Below are 14,026 nucleotides of genomic sequence, written 5' to 3' on the forward strand. Positions count from 1 at the left end.
AAAGATTTGTTTTGGTACCCTTGCTACCCCAGTGAGGGTGTTTCTGCCCATCTGTTTCTTGTCGACACCAAAGTTGGGCAAGTGCCACTTCTCGTAATTGCTTTTTTTTTTTTTCCCCCCTCCCTGTTTTTCTAAACGTTGCTTGGCAAAGTTATTGTAGTTTTGAGATTCGTCATCCTTTCGGGAGAAGAACTTGATGAGGAATGATTAAAGTGTAACGGGTTTCTTTCTTTCACTGTTTGGTATCAACTGGATTTTTAGATTTCATGGATTTACAGGCTGTGAGACTGAAGGTTTTTGAGAGATAAAAAACCCCAAGAAACACTTCCCTACGTGTATTTGCTTTAAAGAGAGAAAAGGAAATCAAAGGAACTGAGAAATATCTTTAAATACTTATTCTAATTCTGAGTGCTTTTCTCTGGATAATAATGCTAGACCTCAGAGCGCTTCCCAGAGCTGGCACGTGTACTGGGAGGAAATGGGGCAAAAAGATCAAGTTGTGTTACGGTGCCAGTGTGAGAGCCTGGAGCTGGCTTTAGCTCCTGATGCAAGATCTGCTGAAAAAGGCCGTTTCCCCTGCTGCATCAGATCACAAACAGTAGCGTGGAAGCAACAAGGACGGCGCTTTTGCTTTGCGCAACCTTTCTGAGATGCCAAAATGCAGTGCTTTGGACCGTGGAGATCTTTAACTAGGATAATTTGAATTCAAGAGCCTTGGCTTCTCACTGAGGTTCAGCTGCACCTCTGCAAAAGGTTTAAAGTGTTGTGTAAGTGCCTGCCTAGGGATTAGCCCTAACACCTTGTGATCACCGATATTTTTTTCATTAGAAGGTGATATTTAATAGCTTGGCTTTGCACTTCCTAGATGGACCAACCCATGGTTCAAAGATGGTTGAAGAGGAGAGAATAAGCGTTCTGCCAAATACTCTGCTCCCTTTAACACCGTGATAAGCTTCTATTAAATGTAAAATTTGCAGGGTTTTCTCCTAAGAAAGCGAATCCCTGTCCTCTCTAGTCTTCGCTAAAGTGAAACACTTGGCAAAGTTAACACTTAGGACGGGTCAGAGCACTCAGGCACCTCATTGCTCTAAGCTACCTCTGGACTCGGTCACAAGTCAGTACTACAGTTGTTTTCAGGTTAATACTTTTGTCTTAGAAGATTGACACTTTATTCCAAAGGAAGCTGAAGTTCTGGAGTACGAGGTGTCTGAAAACCACTGGATCATGAGCCCTGAAGCTGTGTTTATTTTTAGGCTTCATTGATTTGTTCTGATTCGGGTCACCGTCTGCTTCCTGGAGCCCCAGAGCATGTCCTCGTAAGGATCTCAAAATGCCAATACCTTGTGTGCCGAACTAGAGCCAGTTTGCTCTGAACCCCGCTTCCGTGGGGTACTTTCAATTAGCAGGTTTAATGATGCGCAAACCCCTCCCCTCCTGCTTGCTTTTATTGAACTGAAGCTTTAATGTCTTATAAAACATTATTTTGATCCACTGTTGGAATTTTTGTCCATCTTTTCTCTTTTTATTTTTTACCTTGAACAACTGTGTTTTTATTTAGTGCCTGGCAATCTCTGTATAAAAAATAGCTGTTCTTTTCTCCCACGTTTGTTTCTTTCTAGGACAAGATCAGTCATATTCCTGCTTTTCTGTACACAGAAGGGGTGCAAGAGGGGGAACAACTTTGCTGTGAGGGTGGCAGAGCCCTGGCAGAGGCTGCCCAGAGAGGTGGGGGAGTCTCCGTCTCTGGAGACATTCCAACCCCGCCTGGACGCGTTCCTGTGCCACCTGCTCTGGGTGACCCTGCTCTGGCCGGGGGTGGGACGGGATGATCTCCAGAGGGCCCTGCCAACCCTGTGGTTCTATGAAGAGAAGCGTACCTTACTCTTCAACTAGAAAGTTTCGGTTCTTTAAACAGATTGTCGAATTCTGGAGACAGCTGTCTCGGAGATGAGCACGGCCTGCATATCTCTACAGAAGGAGTTCTCAAATCCCTTGGAGAAAAAAAAAAGAAAAGGAAAAAACAGACTGTTCCCAAATTGTGTAATATGTCGCCCTTAAAGGGCTCTCTCCCTGAAAGTGTGAACCTCCGCTTGCAGTCCGTTATTTAACAGTGCTAAAGAGAGATGTTTCTACCTTTTTCTGCTCTCTCCTTTTCTTCATGCTTCCCTTTGCGCAGGTTCTCCATGGAACTGGTGGTCCCTTTCCATCCTGTGTCAACAGTGCATGACAGCCCGAGTTGACAGCTTAGCCTAAGATTTATAGTCAAGCATCACAATTTGCTCTTGCAGTCTTAGGAGAGTGATTATTTCAAATCTTTAACATAAAAACCTGAATACGGAGCAAGCGAGGGACATTTATTGTCGATGCCTTCGTGTCGAGCCGCACGCTGTAAAAGAGAAGACACTGTTGAACCACAGAAGTGGTTCTTTTGGCACAGGACCAGTCTCTTGTGATTAGCAAATGGCCCGTGTACTCCTCACTCTAGCAGGCAGTGGTGATGCCCTCTCTGAAAAGAGGGTGCACGGATCTTGTTTCTGGCTTCCGTTTTGACTTAAAGCAAATAATGCTAAAATCTAAATTGAATTAAGATGCTGGAGATGGAGAAAGAGTTTTGGAGATGGACTGAAGCTGAGGATTTCACTAGCCAGGCCAGTGCGACCTCGGATCTCTTTGTTATCTGTTTTCTCAGTGGTCTTTGACCGACTGTACAAAAGAAAATTCTGTACGCTATGAATTTATACTTGTAGCTGCTTCTGTGTTAAAATTGAGGGATGCCTTGGTTACGGTTTTTACCCCTTCAGCGTATGTTGTCAGAATGCAATAAAATAGCAATGCTGCGTCCTTTCGTGGCAAAGGTTTGTGATTCCAAAATTTCAAATGTAAGTTGTACCCTTTACCAGTTTGACAATACTGAATCCTTAAAGTGAATGACGCGCTGGGGTTGTTTTTTTTTCATTCCTGCAGGCTGTCCCGCGAATTATGGTTCAGTCTGCCAGTATTGATGCCAGTGCTGCAAAGATAAAACAGGTAAGCGCATCCCGGGATGCGATAGTACCATTTTCATCATCACATGCCTGGAAACCAGAGGGGGCAAAACCAGCTGCTGGGTTCGCTGCTGAAAGCCTGTTGCACTTCTGTTGCTTCACTGTGAGACAACTAAATGCAGCATAGGTTGCTTTGTTTTCTTAAGTTTGGGTAAAATCTCCCCTTGCATTGCTGGTTACATTTTAATATTTAAAAGCCCGCTTAACCATATGATTGCATTAGCGGTTAACTAGCTCAAATTTAGCTGTTTTGCTGCTTTAAAAGGCAAATTGCTGGGCTCTGATGCTTTCTATAAACAGAACTTCTCTGTTATTCTGAGTGTTGAGCTTAATTCTCAATTTTACATTTCAAGCCAATTCATTATATCGGCGTGAAAAAAAGGCTCTTGCTAAGCTGGAGAGAAAATAGACCCTATGATCTCCCACAGTTCAGCAGAACTTCTGTCTTATGAATAGCAAATCAGCCTGCTCCCACTGGGCTTTTATTGTCTTAGCAAAATGGGTGTTAATCTACGCTTAAAAGGGAAAACCCAAAGAAAGAGCAGAGCTCCAGAGTCCACGTGTACACCATCCTCCCCATAGAAAAGCTAAAAATACGTCTCTAATCCGCAGGAATATTTCAAATAAGTTTTCCGTATTAAATTTCACTTAGCAATAGCAAGCTAGCCTTTGGTTCTGAAATTCCTGTAATTCAACCAAATCCCTCTTTCTTCAAATGCCGCCTACGTTTCCAGTGGAAAAGGTACTTCGGAATAAGGTGAAAATCCTGTAGTTTGGGACACTTAACCACTGGATGGGATAAACCACAAAATTTTGAACAGTAAACAAAAATGTACAGCTGAGAGTTAAGACAGGGTATGTACAAATCTGCCATCCTCCAACTACATTTTCCCCCCCCCCCTTCAGCCTCCTCCCTCCCTCCCAAAGAGATTTAGAGACATCCTAATCTTTTAGAGTACATGTGCTGGCAAAAGATATTGATCTATCAGATTTAGTAAACTTTACAGCCAAGAAATACATCACTAAAATGGGCTGTTAATCTCATGAGGTGCAGTTAATTTCATACTCTGAAAGTGTGTGGTGCTGGCGGCATTGAGGTGGGAATGGCATTTGGAAACGGGGACATAAATGACAGTTTAGGTGGAGAGGCGTGATTTATCAATCCTGAGAGTTAAGCCAAATAACTGAGAGAGACTTATAGATCATGGCTGTTTCACATTTCATATAAATCCTGCTATTCAAACAGCAAATGACCATTCCTGTAATATAAATAATTTTTCAGTAAATATTGGGGAACGTATTTCTTTTAGTCGACACTTTTCTTATTAATGGAAGAAATGAGCTGACAATCCTACCGGGTTTGCAAAGCTGACTTGGGATCAGCCTGCATCTTTTGGACGTTGCAGCTACACGGGGATTTAGATAAGCTGGAGGCCTTAGTACTTCCCAGAAGCCTCGTATCTGTCCTTTTAGCCCAGATATTTCAGATAGCAGAGCTCCACGTTCCCTGTCCTCTTCTGTTTCAGATTAATCAAGAGGAAGTAGGGAAACAGCCATTCGAAACTGCGGTGCAGACATCTGAGGTGGACAGGAGTCCGGAAAAGAGCCCTGAAGTGCCTTTGCAGCAGCACACAGGAGACACGCAGGCGCAGGACTCCCAGGAAGGACCTCCGAGTCCTCTGAGTGAAGCCTCCAGTGGGTATTTCTCTCACAGCGTCTCCACAGCCACCCTCTCTGAAGCCCTTGCAGTGGGAAGTGATGCTGTAGCTCAACCAGGAGGTCAAATGCCTGCAGTGAGTGACTTCCCAGCTCCCGCTGTGGCTCAGGTCTCTTCTTCTGACATGCCAGGGCACTCGGACAGCTCTTCAGATAGCTGTCTCAGTACCAAGAGAGAGAGTCTGCCCGCCTTCAGCCTTCAAAGCGCTCACGCAAGACCTAAAAACAGCACTGAAGTGAATGGAAATGACGCTTTGAAATCAAAATCTTGCACATCTCCCGTGACTCAAAGTGAGCAGGCAGACGATGCCTCTGTGGCCACTGATGCAAAAATCTCTCTTTCTACCTCCACTCCAAAGAAGGAGTTGTTATCCACACAATCTGTGGAGTCAGCAGGACAACCTAGGGAAAAAGAAATGGCTTCTGGGACTTCAGAACTGGGGTTTCCCAAACCACAGATTCATCCCGACCAATTGTCCCAGCTCGGTGTTGCAGCCTCCCCCTTCAAAATCCAGAAAGTCAAGACGTCAGAGTTGAAGTCCTTCACAAGCATGCTGGGGACAGATCCCATGTGTTCGCTAAACACTGAAGAGCAGCAAGAAGGAGAAAAGAGCACATCCACTGCCCGTGGACTGAACCATAATGGATCAGAGGTGGCAGAAGAAAAACTGGAGGTGACTTCTGACTCCGAAGATGCCAATGAAATTCCTGAGTGGCTGAAAGAGGGAGAATATGTCACAGTTGGCGCAAATAAGACGGGCACCGTTAGATATATTGGGCCCACAGACTTTCAAGAAGGAACATGGGTTGGTGTCGAACTGGATTTACCTTCAGGTAACATATCATCTAGTCCGGGTGTAAGGCAGACGGCATGTCAGAGTTTGCAGTGTTCGTTTTAATGTCCCTTTTTGATGAGGGGGTTTCATTGACCATTACTGGGTGCGTTTTGAGAAGGAAGATCCAAAAGATCTTTCCCTGCTTGTAATCTTTTTCCAGTCTGCCTTTGTCAACCTGGTCTCACTGACCTCTGACAGGATTCTGTCCCTTTTCAGTTATTTCATTGGCTTCTTACAAGGGAGGTAGGAATCAAGATTGTTTTTACAAAGCAGCTCAGTAATTATATCGATGTAGAAGGCAGGCCTGGTATCCCAAGAGATCTCTGCTGGGCTCCTGCTCCGAGGGTAAGGGTGTCTGAAGCACAACAGGAGTTGGGGGATCCAAATAAGCAAAGGAACATTTAGGCTAAATAAGTTGAAGAATCTCTCACAAGCTGTTTTAAAATAAGCTGTAAAATTGCAAAAGACTGTGTGTGTCTGTATGTATAGAATCACAGAATGGTTCGGGTTGGAAGGGACCTTAAAGATAATCTCGTTCCACCCCCTGCCCTGGGCAGGGACACCTCCCACCAGCCCAGGTTGCTCCAAGCCCCGGCCAACCTGGCCTTGAACCCCTCCAGGGATGGGGCAGCCACAGCTTCTCTGGGCAGCCTGGGCCAGGGGCTCACCCCCCTCACACCAAAGAATTTCTTCCCCATATCTCATCTCAATCTCCCCTCTTCCAGTTTAAACCCATTCCCCCTCGTCCCACGGCTCCCCTCCCTGCTCCAGAGTCCCTCCCCAGCTTTCCTGGAGCCCCTTGAGGGACTGGCAGGGGCTGGAAGGTCTCCGCGGAGCCTTCTCTTCTCCAGGCTGAACCCCCCCAGCTCTCTCAGCCTGTCCTCCCAGCAGAGGGGCTCCAGCCCTCCCGGCATATGTCTGATATATACCTATACGCATGAAAGCCAGCAGGAAATAATCATACGTTGACCACCAGCACATACAGATGATTGAAGGTTTCTTTCAGCTTCTCATTTATCATTCCAGTCTGACTCATACCTGTACGAGTGTAGACTTCCCAGAATTTAGGCTCTAATACATACTTTTTGGAAACTGGAGTGCTGTTCCTGGGGAGGCTCTTGTTCACACGTGCCATTGTAGCGTGATGCAGAAAACCAGTGGCTTCAGCACAGGCCCCTTAAAGTGAGGGAGAGGAAAGGTGATGGCTGGCGTTTGTTCTCTGCTGGAGCCCCAGAACTCCTTTCCTCCGCAGGTTCACGTCCACTTTCATGGCATTCATTTTCTCCAGGAGCAGGCAGGACCAGGGGAAGGCAGGGCGTGCTAGTGGAAAATTCAAGAGACAAGCAGCAGATACCGCTGCCTTTGATAGTAAGAGGGTTTGGTTACCAAGGGCACGTAAAGCTCCTTATTTAAATCCTTTTAACCAAGCTGTAGCATTCCGAGCCTGCAGTGCAGGCTCCGTCTGGTGAATCAGCACGTCCCAGGGAGTTGCCCACGCTCGTCTCCGCTGCACGCTTCCCTGGGATTTGGAGCCATTCACCAAGATAAATGCTGCGTCAAGGATGCAGGGCTCCCATTAAATGAGCGGTTATCTTCCCCGCGCGTGGTGTGCTCATAAAAGCTAAACCGGACGGTGTGTTTTCAGCTGGTTTCAGGAAACTTTCTGGAGTTTGCCATCCTGGAAGGCAAAGTGTAGCTCTCATCCCTTTGAAAGTTGTAGACTCGATTCTCAGTCCTGAATTCACGCCTTATTTAAAAAAAATATATATTTGCAGATTCATTTCCATTTTGGAAAGTCACCGTCCCTCCCTGTCTGGCTGCTCTAGTCCAGAGTGGTAATTCTGTTAAGCTGTTTGCAGATAACGTGGTAAGCGTCAGCTTCACTGGCTGTGGGAGAGCCGAATGGCTACGAGATTTTTGGTCTGTTGAGGACTCAACTGCTGATGTTACTGGATTCTTTTTTTCCTTTCTGTTTCCACAAGGATTAAGTCCCTGATTTGTTGGGAGCATAACTGGCTTCTAGCACATCTGGAGCTTCACTTGGGAAATAGGGTCACAAACTGGTATCTTTGTCAGACTACAAACAGGGGTAGAAGTCTAAGTCCTTGGCCACGTGAGGGTGGATCGGACCCAACTAATGGTGGTAGAGAGCAGGAAACCCACATGAAAGAAAAGGAGTGACTTCATGTCATTTGAAAAACTCTTGGATTTTTTGGTGTTCCCTTTACAGATGGGAGCAGTCTGTGTCCTGGTACCCAGAACAGCGTTCGTGTGATTTTTAAAATGCTCTAAAGGGAGAAATAGGAAGATCTCAATAACTTCAGCATAAAGAATTCACTCTTTCTGTTCTGTGAAGGTTTTATGGCATGGAAACAGTAACTCCTCTCAGCTTCAGACTCTAAGACTCAGAAAACCAAAAGCTCTTTTAAATGTTTTTTTCCTTCCTTCCTGATAGTACTCCTCCTGGGTGCTCACCTTCACAGTGTATTTATAGGGAACAGTCATCTTCCATCGCAGCATTTTCACAGAATGGTGGGCGTTGGCAGGGCCCTCTGGAGATCATCCCGTCCAAGCCCCGGCCAGAGCAGGGTCACCCAGAGCAGGTGGCACAGGAACGCGTCCAGGCGGGGCTGGAATGTCTCCAGAGACAGAGACTCCCCCACCTCTCGGGGCAGCCTGTGCCAGGGCTCTGCCACCCTCACAGCAAAGAAGTCCCTCCTCATGTTGAGATGGAACTTCCCATGGTCAAGTTTGTGCCCGTTACCCCTTGTCCTGTCCCTGGGCACCACTGAGAAGAGCCTGGCCCCATCCTCCTGACACCCCCCCTTTCAGTATTTATAAGTGTTGATAAGATCCCCCCTCAGCCGTCTTTTTTCCAAACTGAAAAGACCCAAATCCCTCAGCCTTTCTTCATCAGAGAGATGTTCCAGTCCCCTCATCATCTCGGTAGCCCTTTGCTGTCCTCTCCCCAGCAGTTCCCTGTCCTTCTGGAACCGGGGAGCCCAGAACCGGACCCCGTGCTCCAGATGTGGCCTCCCCAGGGCAGAGCAGAGGGGGAGGATGACCTCCCTCGAGGTTCTTCTTCTTCCAGTGGATTTTCTGGACTGGATTTTCTTCTTCCAGTGTCCTCCCAGTAGCACCCCATATGCACACAGTAGAAGCCATTTTGCCTACCATCTTTCTTTCTCTTCTTGTCAAAGGTAAGAACGATGGGTCGATTGGAGGGAAGCAGTATTTCAGATGCAACCCGGGCTACGGATTGCTGGTGAAACCAGGCAGAGTTAAGAAGGCCACGGGACCAGCGCGACGGCGGAGCGCCGGGTTGAGGTTGCAAGGAGGAGCCGCCGCTGAGAACAGGAGGAGCGGCAACTTCTCCGGCTCAGCCTCCAACCTGGCTTCCCTCACAGCCCTGGCGAAATCAGAAGGAGGATCCACGCTACGACCGGAGAAGAGCCAGAAAAACGCGGAGAACAGGAAATCCTGGGCAAACTGAGACAGCCCTTACCCACCGCAGCAAACGCCGCCCAACGCAGCCAGGGGAGCAGGTCTTCTACCTTCGGGAAGCTAAACCAACCACGGGAACTTCTACTTTGTGGCAAACACTAATGAAGGGGGTTTCTTCTCTGCTTTGGGTGATTGACACGTTAATTCTTTGCCTTGTCACGGTGCTGGATCTACGTCCTTCGTTTCCTGTTACAAATTGTGACGCTTCAGGGTATGACTGATGGCAGCCGGCGAAAGCTCATGGCGGTGGGTGGGTGTAAGCTCTGCTCTCTTCCAGCTTTCCAGCTTTCGGAGAAGGGAGAGACGCGTAAATTGTTCAAATTATGGCATGGCTTTCCGATAGCTACAAAATACTACCCACGCACCGCTGCTTCTCTCGGTGTGACCCGCAAGTCTTAAAAAAAACCCTCCCCAAAATAACAATTCTTTTCGGATTTCCTAAGAGCTGTGTCCGTATCGCGTAACACATGGTGAAAGGGCAAGGTTATAATGATTCCAGACAGGCGGAGAAGCCAACGTAAAACTTTATTTGGAAATAAAGAACCCCAAAACCCACTTTATTTAAAAAATAAACAGAACCAGTGCTGTCCCGTTGTCCCTCTCTCCTCCTGTGGAAGTCAGCACAGTCTTTCTAGCTGATTTGTTGGGAAGAGGAGGAGGCCCATGACCCGCTCTGGAATAATTTTGATCCCTTTTTTTTTTAGGAAAGGGAGGAGTTGAGTGAATTTGCTGTCTGTGATCTATTTAACATGCTCTCTCACCATGGCAGGATCCCCTCTCTCACTTGCCCCATAGTGGCAGGGCTTTCTTCTGCCCTTTGGGCCCGGGGGGTTTTTGCAGAGAGATCAGCGCTTGCGTGCCGCGCTGTTCCCACCCGGCCTTGGGAGACACTGGGATTTTTACCAGCTATGCAAAGCAGAGGGTCGCTGTCCTTGTAACGGGGTTAATCCAGTCTATTTATTTTTATTTATTATTTTAAAATATGAAATGTTTGCGCTTTACAATCATCCACCGCCTGATGTTGCACAGGGGAGCTCCGCTAGCACCATCCCGAGCGTCCATCCAAAGAGGAGGTGCCTCCGTCGCCGGCTAAACCGTCCCAGGGAAAGCGAACCCGGCCGAAGAGTCATCCCCCAAACTGACCTCTCCCTTGAAAAGTGGGAGGTTTGGGCTGGCTTTTCGAAAACTTGATTTTATTTTTGGTAACCCTGGCTAGTTTTTAACCGCCTGTGGCACAAATGATACTGTAGGGGTGTGTGTCCGTAGACGTGCGCGTGTCGACGTGCGCACACTCATTTCCTAACAAATCAAGAAAGGCCACGGACTTTTATACTCTGAGCTGTTTGTATCTTGTTTAGTCATCACGGGGGGGCGTTGGCCAGCTTGAGCAATAGACGGTTTATCTGCGTGGGGAATATTTGGGATGCTAAATTAACGATGAAACTTTAATACGTATCTAGTCGCCGCTGCCTGTGCTGCACGTGGGTATCGAAGTGCCTTAGCCATCTGGTTCAGAGGTCCAAGGGAAAGATACATTGTCGTCAAAGGAGAGAGGGATGCTTAGCGAAGGAGATAATTATGCTGATTTACTGTAATTAATATCATTTATGCAGAAGGAATAAAATTAAAATAGAAACTAATCTGTAGCAGAAATAAGTGGGATGGGTTACCAGGCAGCATGCATAGTACTGCCAGGGATTCGTGTATCCTTTCGGCTTTGTGTAACTACTTCCAGTGTTTCCTACATTTTCTTAAACAAATCTTAATATAAAATGTACAGACCAGCTTTTAAAGGTATTTTTAGTGTACAGTTTTTCCTCCTTTTCCTTTGCACAAAGCTCCTGTCCTTTCAAGCCAAGACGATGGGAGAAATTCGGTAATAAAGAATTCAGACGCGAAAATCCTGGGTTTTAAAATTGTAACTGGTTCTATAGACGCGACTCGTGCAAGAAAGCGACGTTTCGTTTTGGAGTGTGACGAGTCTTGCCGATGAAAGACCCGCTAATTAACATGATGCCTCTCAAACTGCCTTGTAAGTTTTCTAAAATCCATTTTTACCATTTTTTTTTTTCTAATTGCACTTTGTTCTGCTGCGCTGCAGAAAAGTCAGCTGGTGTGAAACAGCCCCCTGACCGCTCCTTGGGGTTGTCAGTCTCAGCATTTCACTTACCGGATTTAGGGAGATCTTTAAAACTTCTTGCTGTTTGCTCGGTGGCCCCTTTTGGGGGAGATGTGAAGGGAAGAACCCGCCCAAGTCCTTTTGGAGCCTCTTCTCTCGCGCCGCTGTCTCTGAAAGCTGGAATTCTGCGGGACCAATGTAAAGGGAGCAAAGTCGCGGGAGTGAACGGGTCAAGCAGAAGCGGTTGGGTTCGTGGTTCCCTATTTGTTCTACCCACTGTAAACTCCTCTGGCCGGATTTGTACTGCAGCTCTGCCCGCGTGAGGATGCATTTCGGTGTTTGCCCGTCTGGAGCAGGCGGTCGGAGGCTGCAGCCGACCTATATGGGGTGAATTTCCCCTTCCACCCGCCCTCCGTCCTCTTCCAAAGCCGCGCCGTGCCTGTTCAGAGGGGTGTGAAACGCCGGTTGAAGAGAACGTACTCCCTGCCTCCTCTAGGACAAACTGTCCTGGAAGCAAACGTCTTCAATACGGCTGGTCTGGTTTGAAACATCAGGGGATGGTGAGCGTGACGAAGTGGCTCCGTTCTCGGCGCGCCTGGTGGACTTCGGTGGCGGGAGGATTTTACTCGTAGCTCTCTTGGGTTTTACCATCTTGTTTGACTTTTGAAACTGAACCTCTCCTCCGATCCCACCCTGACACCCGCCCCAAAAATGAAGCCGCCAACCGCATCGCCCGGGTTGTAGCGCGACCTCTGGAAAGCTAAACGAACCCAACTGGGCCGTGAGGACGTTCCTAGGGGACTGCAACTCCCTCCCGCTCAGCCCGGCTTTCCTGGCCACGGGGGGGGTTCTTCTAAAGAGATTTTCCAAGATTTTAGCCCAGTGAGTGCACATCCCTCTACTCAAAGCCATCCGTTACTCTGCACCAGCTAAGCCAACTAACCAGAAAACCGTTTAAAATCATAATTAAGGTAAATATATTTTTTTTTTTTTTTTTTAATTGATAATATTAGAAGAACTCTACGCTCAGCGTAAAGGAGGAGGTGCTTTTAACTGGAACCGCCCAGCAACTGAGGCTGGCGCATTAGTAGCTATGCATATTTTCCAAGATTTTCATGCACTTTATCCAGGGAAGAAGAATATTTATGGCAGGAACTGTAACGTGTGGCGAGTGTCTCCTCTCCTGCGGCTGCTCGGTGGGACGAGCTCGCTTTCCGTACCCTCAAACCGTGGCTGGGTCTCAGATTCTGGGGGTAGAAGAATTGTGTTGGTGGGTAGGAAACCTTCGCGTCCGACCCCGTGTCCGCAGCTCCCGACCTCCGCATGGGATGTGGGACTCTGAGCCTTGCGGTCCTTCGCTCCGAGCCAGACGAGAGGATGATATTTTTTGGAGGGACTGTTCGGGGTTTTCTCAAACCAAACCAAGCCAAGCCTTTTTTCCTCTCTGACGTTCAGCTCTCTCGCGGTGTTTGATCTCTATGTCCAAAATAACACCTTTTCAGCCCGAGCGCCTTGGCTCTTTCCTGTTTAACGATGTAGTTTAGTTGAGGAAAGCTGATAAGAGTGGAGTTCTGCGTGGGATACTGCCCAAGCCCTTAAGGCGAGAGCTGAGGTGGAAGCTCCCTGCTGCTGGATGGGCAACACCTCTTTGCCCTCCTACGAACCAAGAAACCCGCCTCGTTCCTCTCTTTTGGTGATGAAAACCTGTACGAAACGAGCTTGGGTGTTGGACGGACCCGTTTGTGCCGTGGTGGAGCTGTTGAGGAGTCTTTTCTGTGCTGGTGCTTGTGTTGTCCTTACGCTGGTACTGCCAGGTCTTTGCACAAGAAGTTCCGTTTCCGCGGTGCCTTATCCCTGGGGCAGCGGCTGACGGAGCCGGGGCTGGATCTCGCCCCGGCCTCTGGAATGCCCGGCTCGTAGGAAAGGGAGAAGTAAAGGTGCAGACTGCTCACACTACAAAACACTCAAGAGCTGGGGGTCACCAATAAGTGTCTTGTTCCTAGATCTCCTTTATCCATATTTGCTTTGGTTTCTGCGCTCTCCGACCTCTTCCCAAACCCCCCGTTGTGTTTTCCACCCCCGAGGGATCTCGGCTGCCGCTCTTGGCCGGGCTGGGATGGGTTCAGTGGTGGCGGAGCCTCCTGGCACAGCCCGGCTCGGCCTGGTCCTGCCGCCGGCACCCCAACGCCGCGGCGGAGAGAGAACGGGGATGTGGCGTGGGGCTGCTGAGATCCCGGGAGAGGGAGGAGAAGCCTGGCGCCGGGCGGGAGGGATGCCTTAAAAGACATTTCCCCTTCAGCGGCCTGACCCGCTCAAGAGGAGCGGTGCTTTTGTTCGGCAGGGGAAGGCGGCCGCTCTCCCCCTCGCTTTCCCCTGCCAAACCCATTTTGAAGCCGATGGCGGAGCCGCGCTCCGAGCAACAACCGGCGGGGTGTGAACCGGCGCCTTCCCGCCTCCCTCGAGACGTCCTTGTCCCCGGTGTCGCTCCCCCCCTGGCGCGTCCCCGGCATCCTCAGGGCAGCCGACAACTCTTCCACCGCTGCCGACCTCCGCCGTGTCCCGGGAGAGCCCTTCCCAGCTCCTCCCTCCGTTGGTTCCTGTAGATGTAGTGGGTCTGTATATAAAGAGCGGCTGCCGGCACCGGGGGACTGCGCGTCCGTCGGTGTACTTTAAATGAGCTAAAATCCAAAGATACTTTGTAATGAGCTGTAAAGTTTTTAATTATTTCTGTACAATACTAAATGACTGTAATATTGTATTATAGATGCAATGCAGCCTGCAGTACCTAAATAAACGTCGTCGTTAGA

At 48.5% G+C, this 14,026-nt stretch overlaps 1 protein-coding gene across 5 annotated transcripts in view; it reads left to right on the forward strand.

Annotated features, from left to right (window-relative positions):
- The window catches only part of KIF13B (kinesin family member 13B), a 140,648-nt gene extending 126,622 nt beyond the window's left edge, over positions 1 to 14,026 (forward strand). For all 5 annotated transcript variants that reach the window (XM_054196577.1, XM_054196579.1, XM_054196578.1 and 2 more), the window contains 3 exons: positions 2,965 to 3,027; positions 4,571 to 5,594; positions 8,797 to 14,026. In XM_054196577.1, the coding sequence (XP_054052552.1) occupies positions 2,965 to 3,027; positions 4,571 to 5,594; positions 8,797 to 9,089 (1,380 nt within the window). In that variant the 3' untranslated portion in view covers positions 9,090 to 14,026. The remainder of the gene's footprint in view (positions 1 to 2,964; positions 3,028 to 4,570; positions 5,595 to 8,796) is intronic.

This window comes from Rissa tridactyla, chromosome 3 (assembly GCF_028500815.1).
Source record: "Rissa tridactyla isolate bRisTri1 chromosome 3, bRisTri1.patW.cur.20221130, whole genome shotgun sequence".
NCBI lineage: Eukaryota > Metazoa > Chordata > Aves > Charadriiformes > Laridae > Rissa > Rissa tridactyla.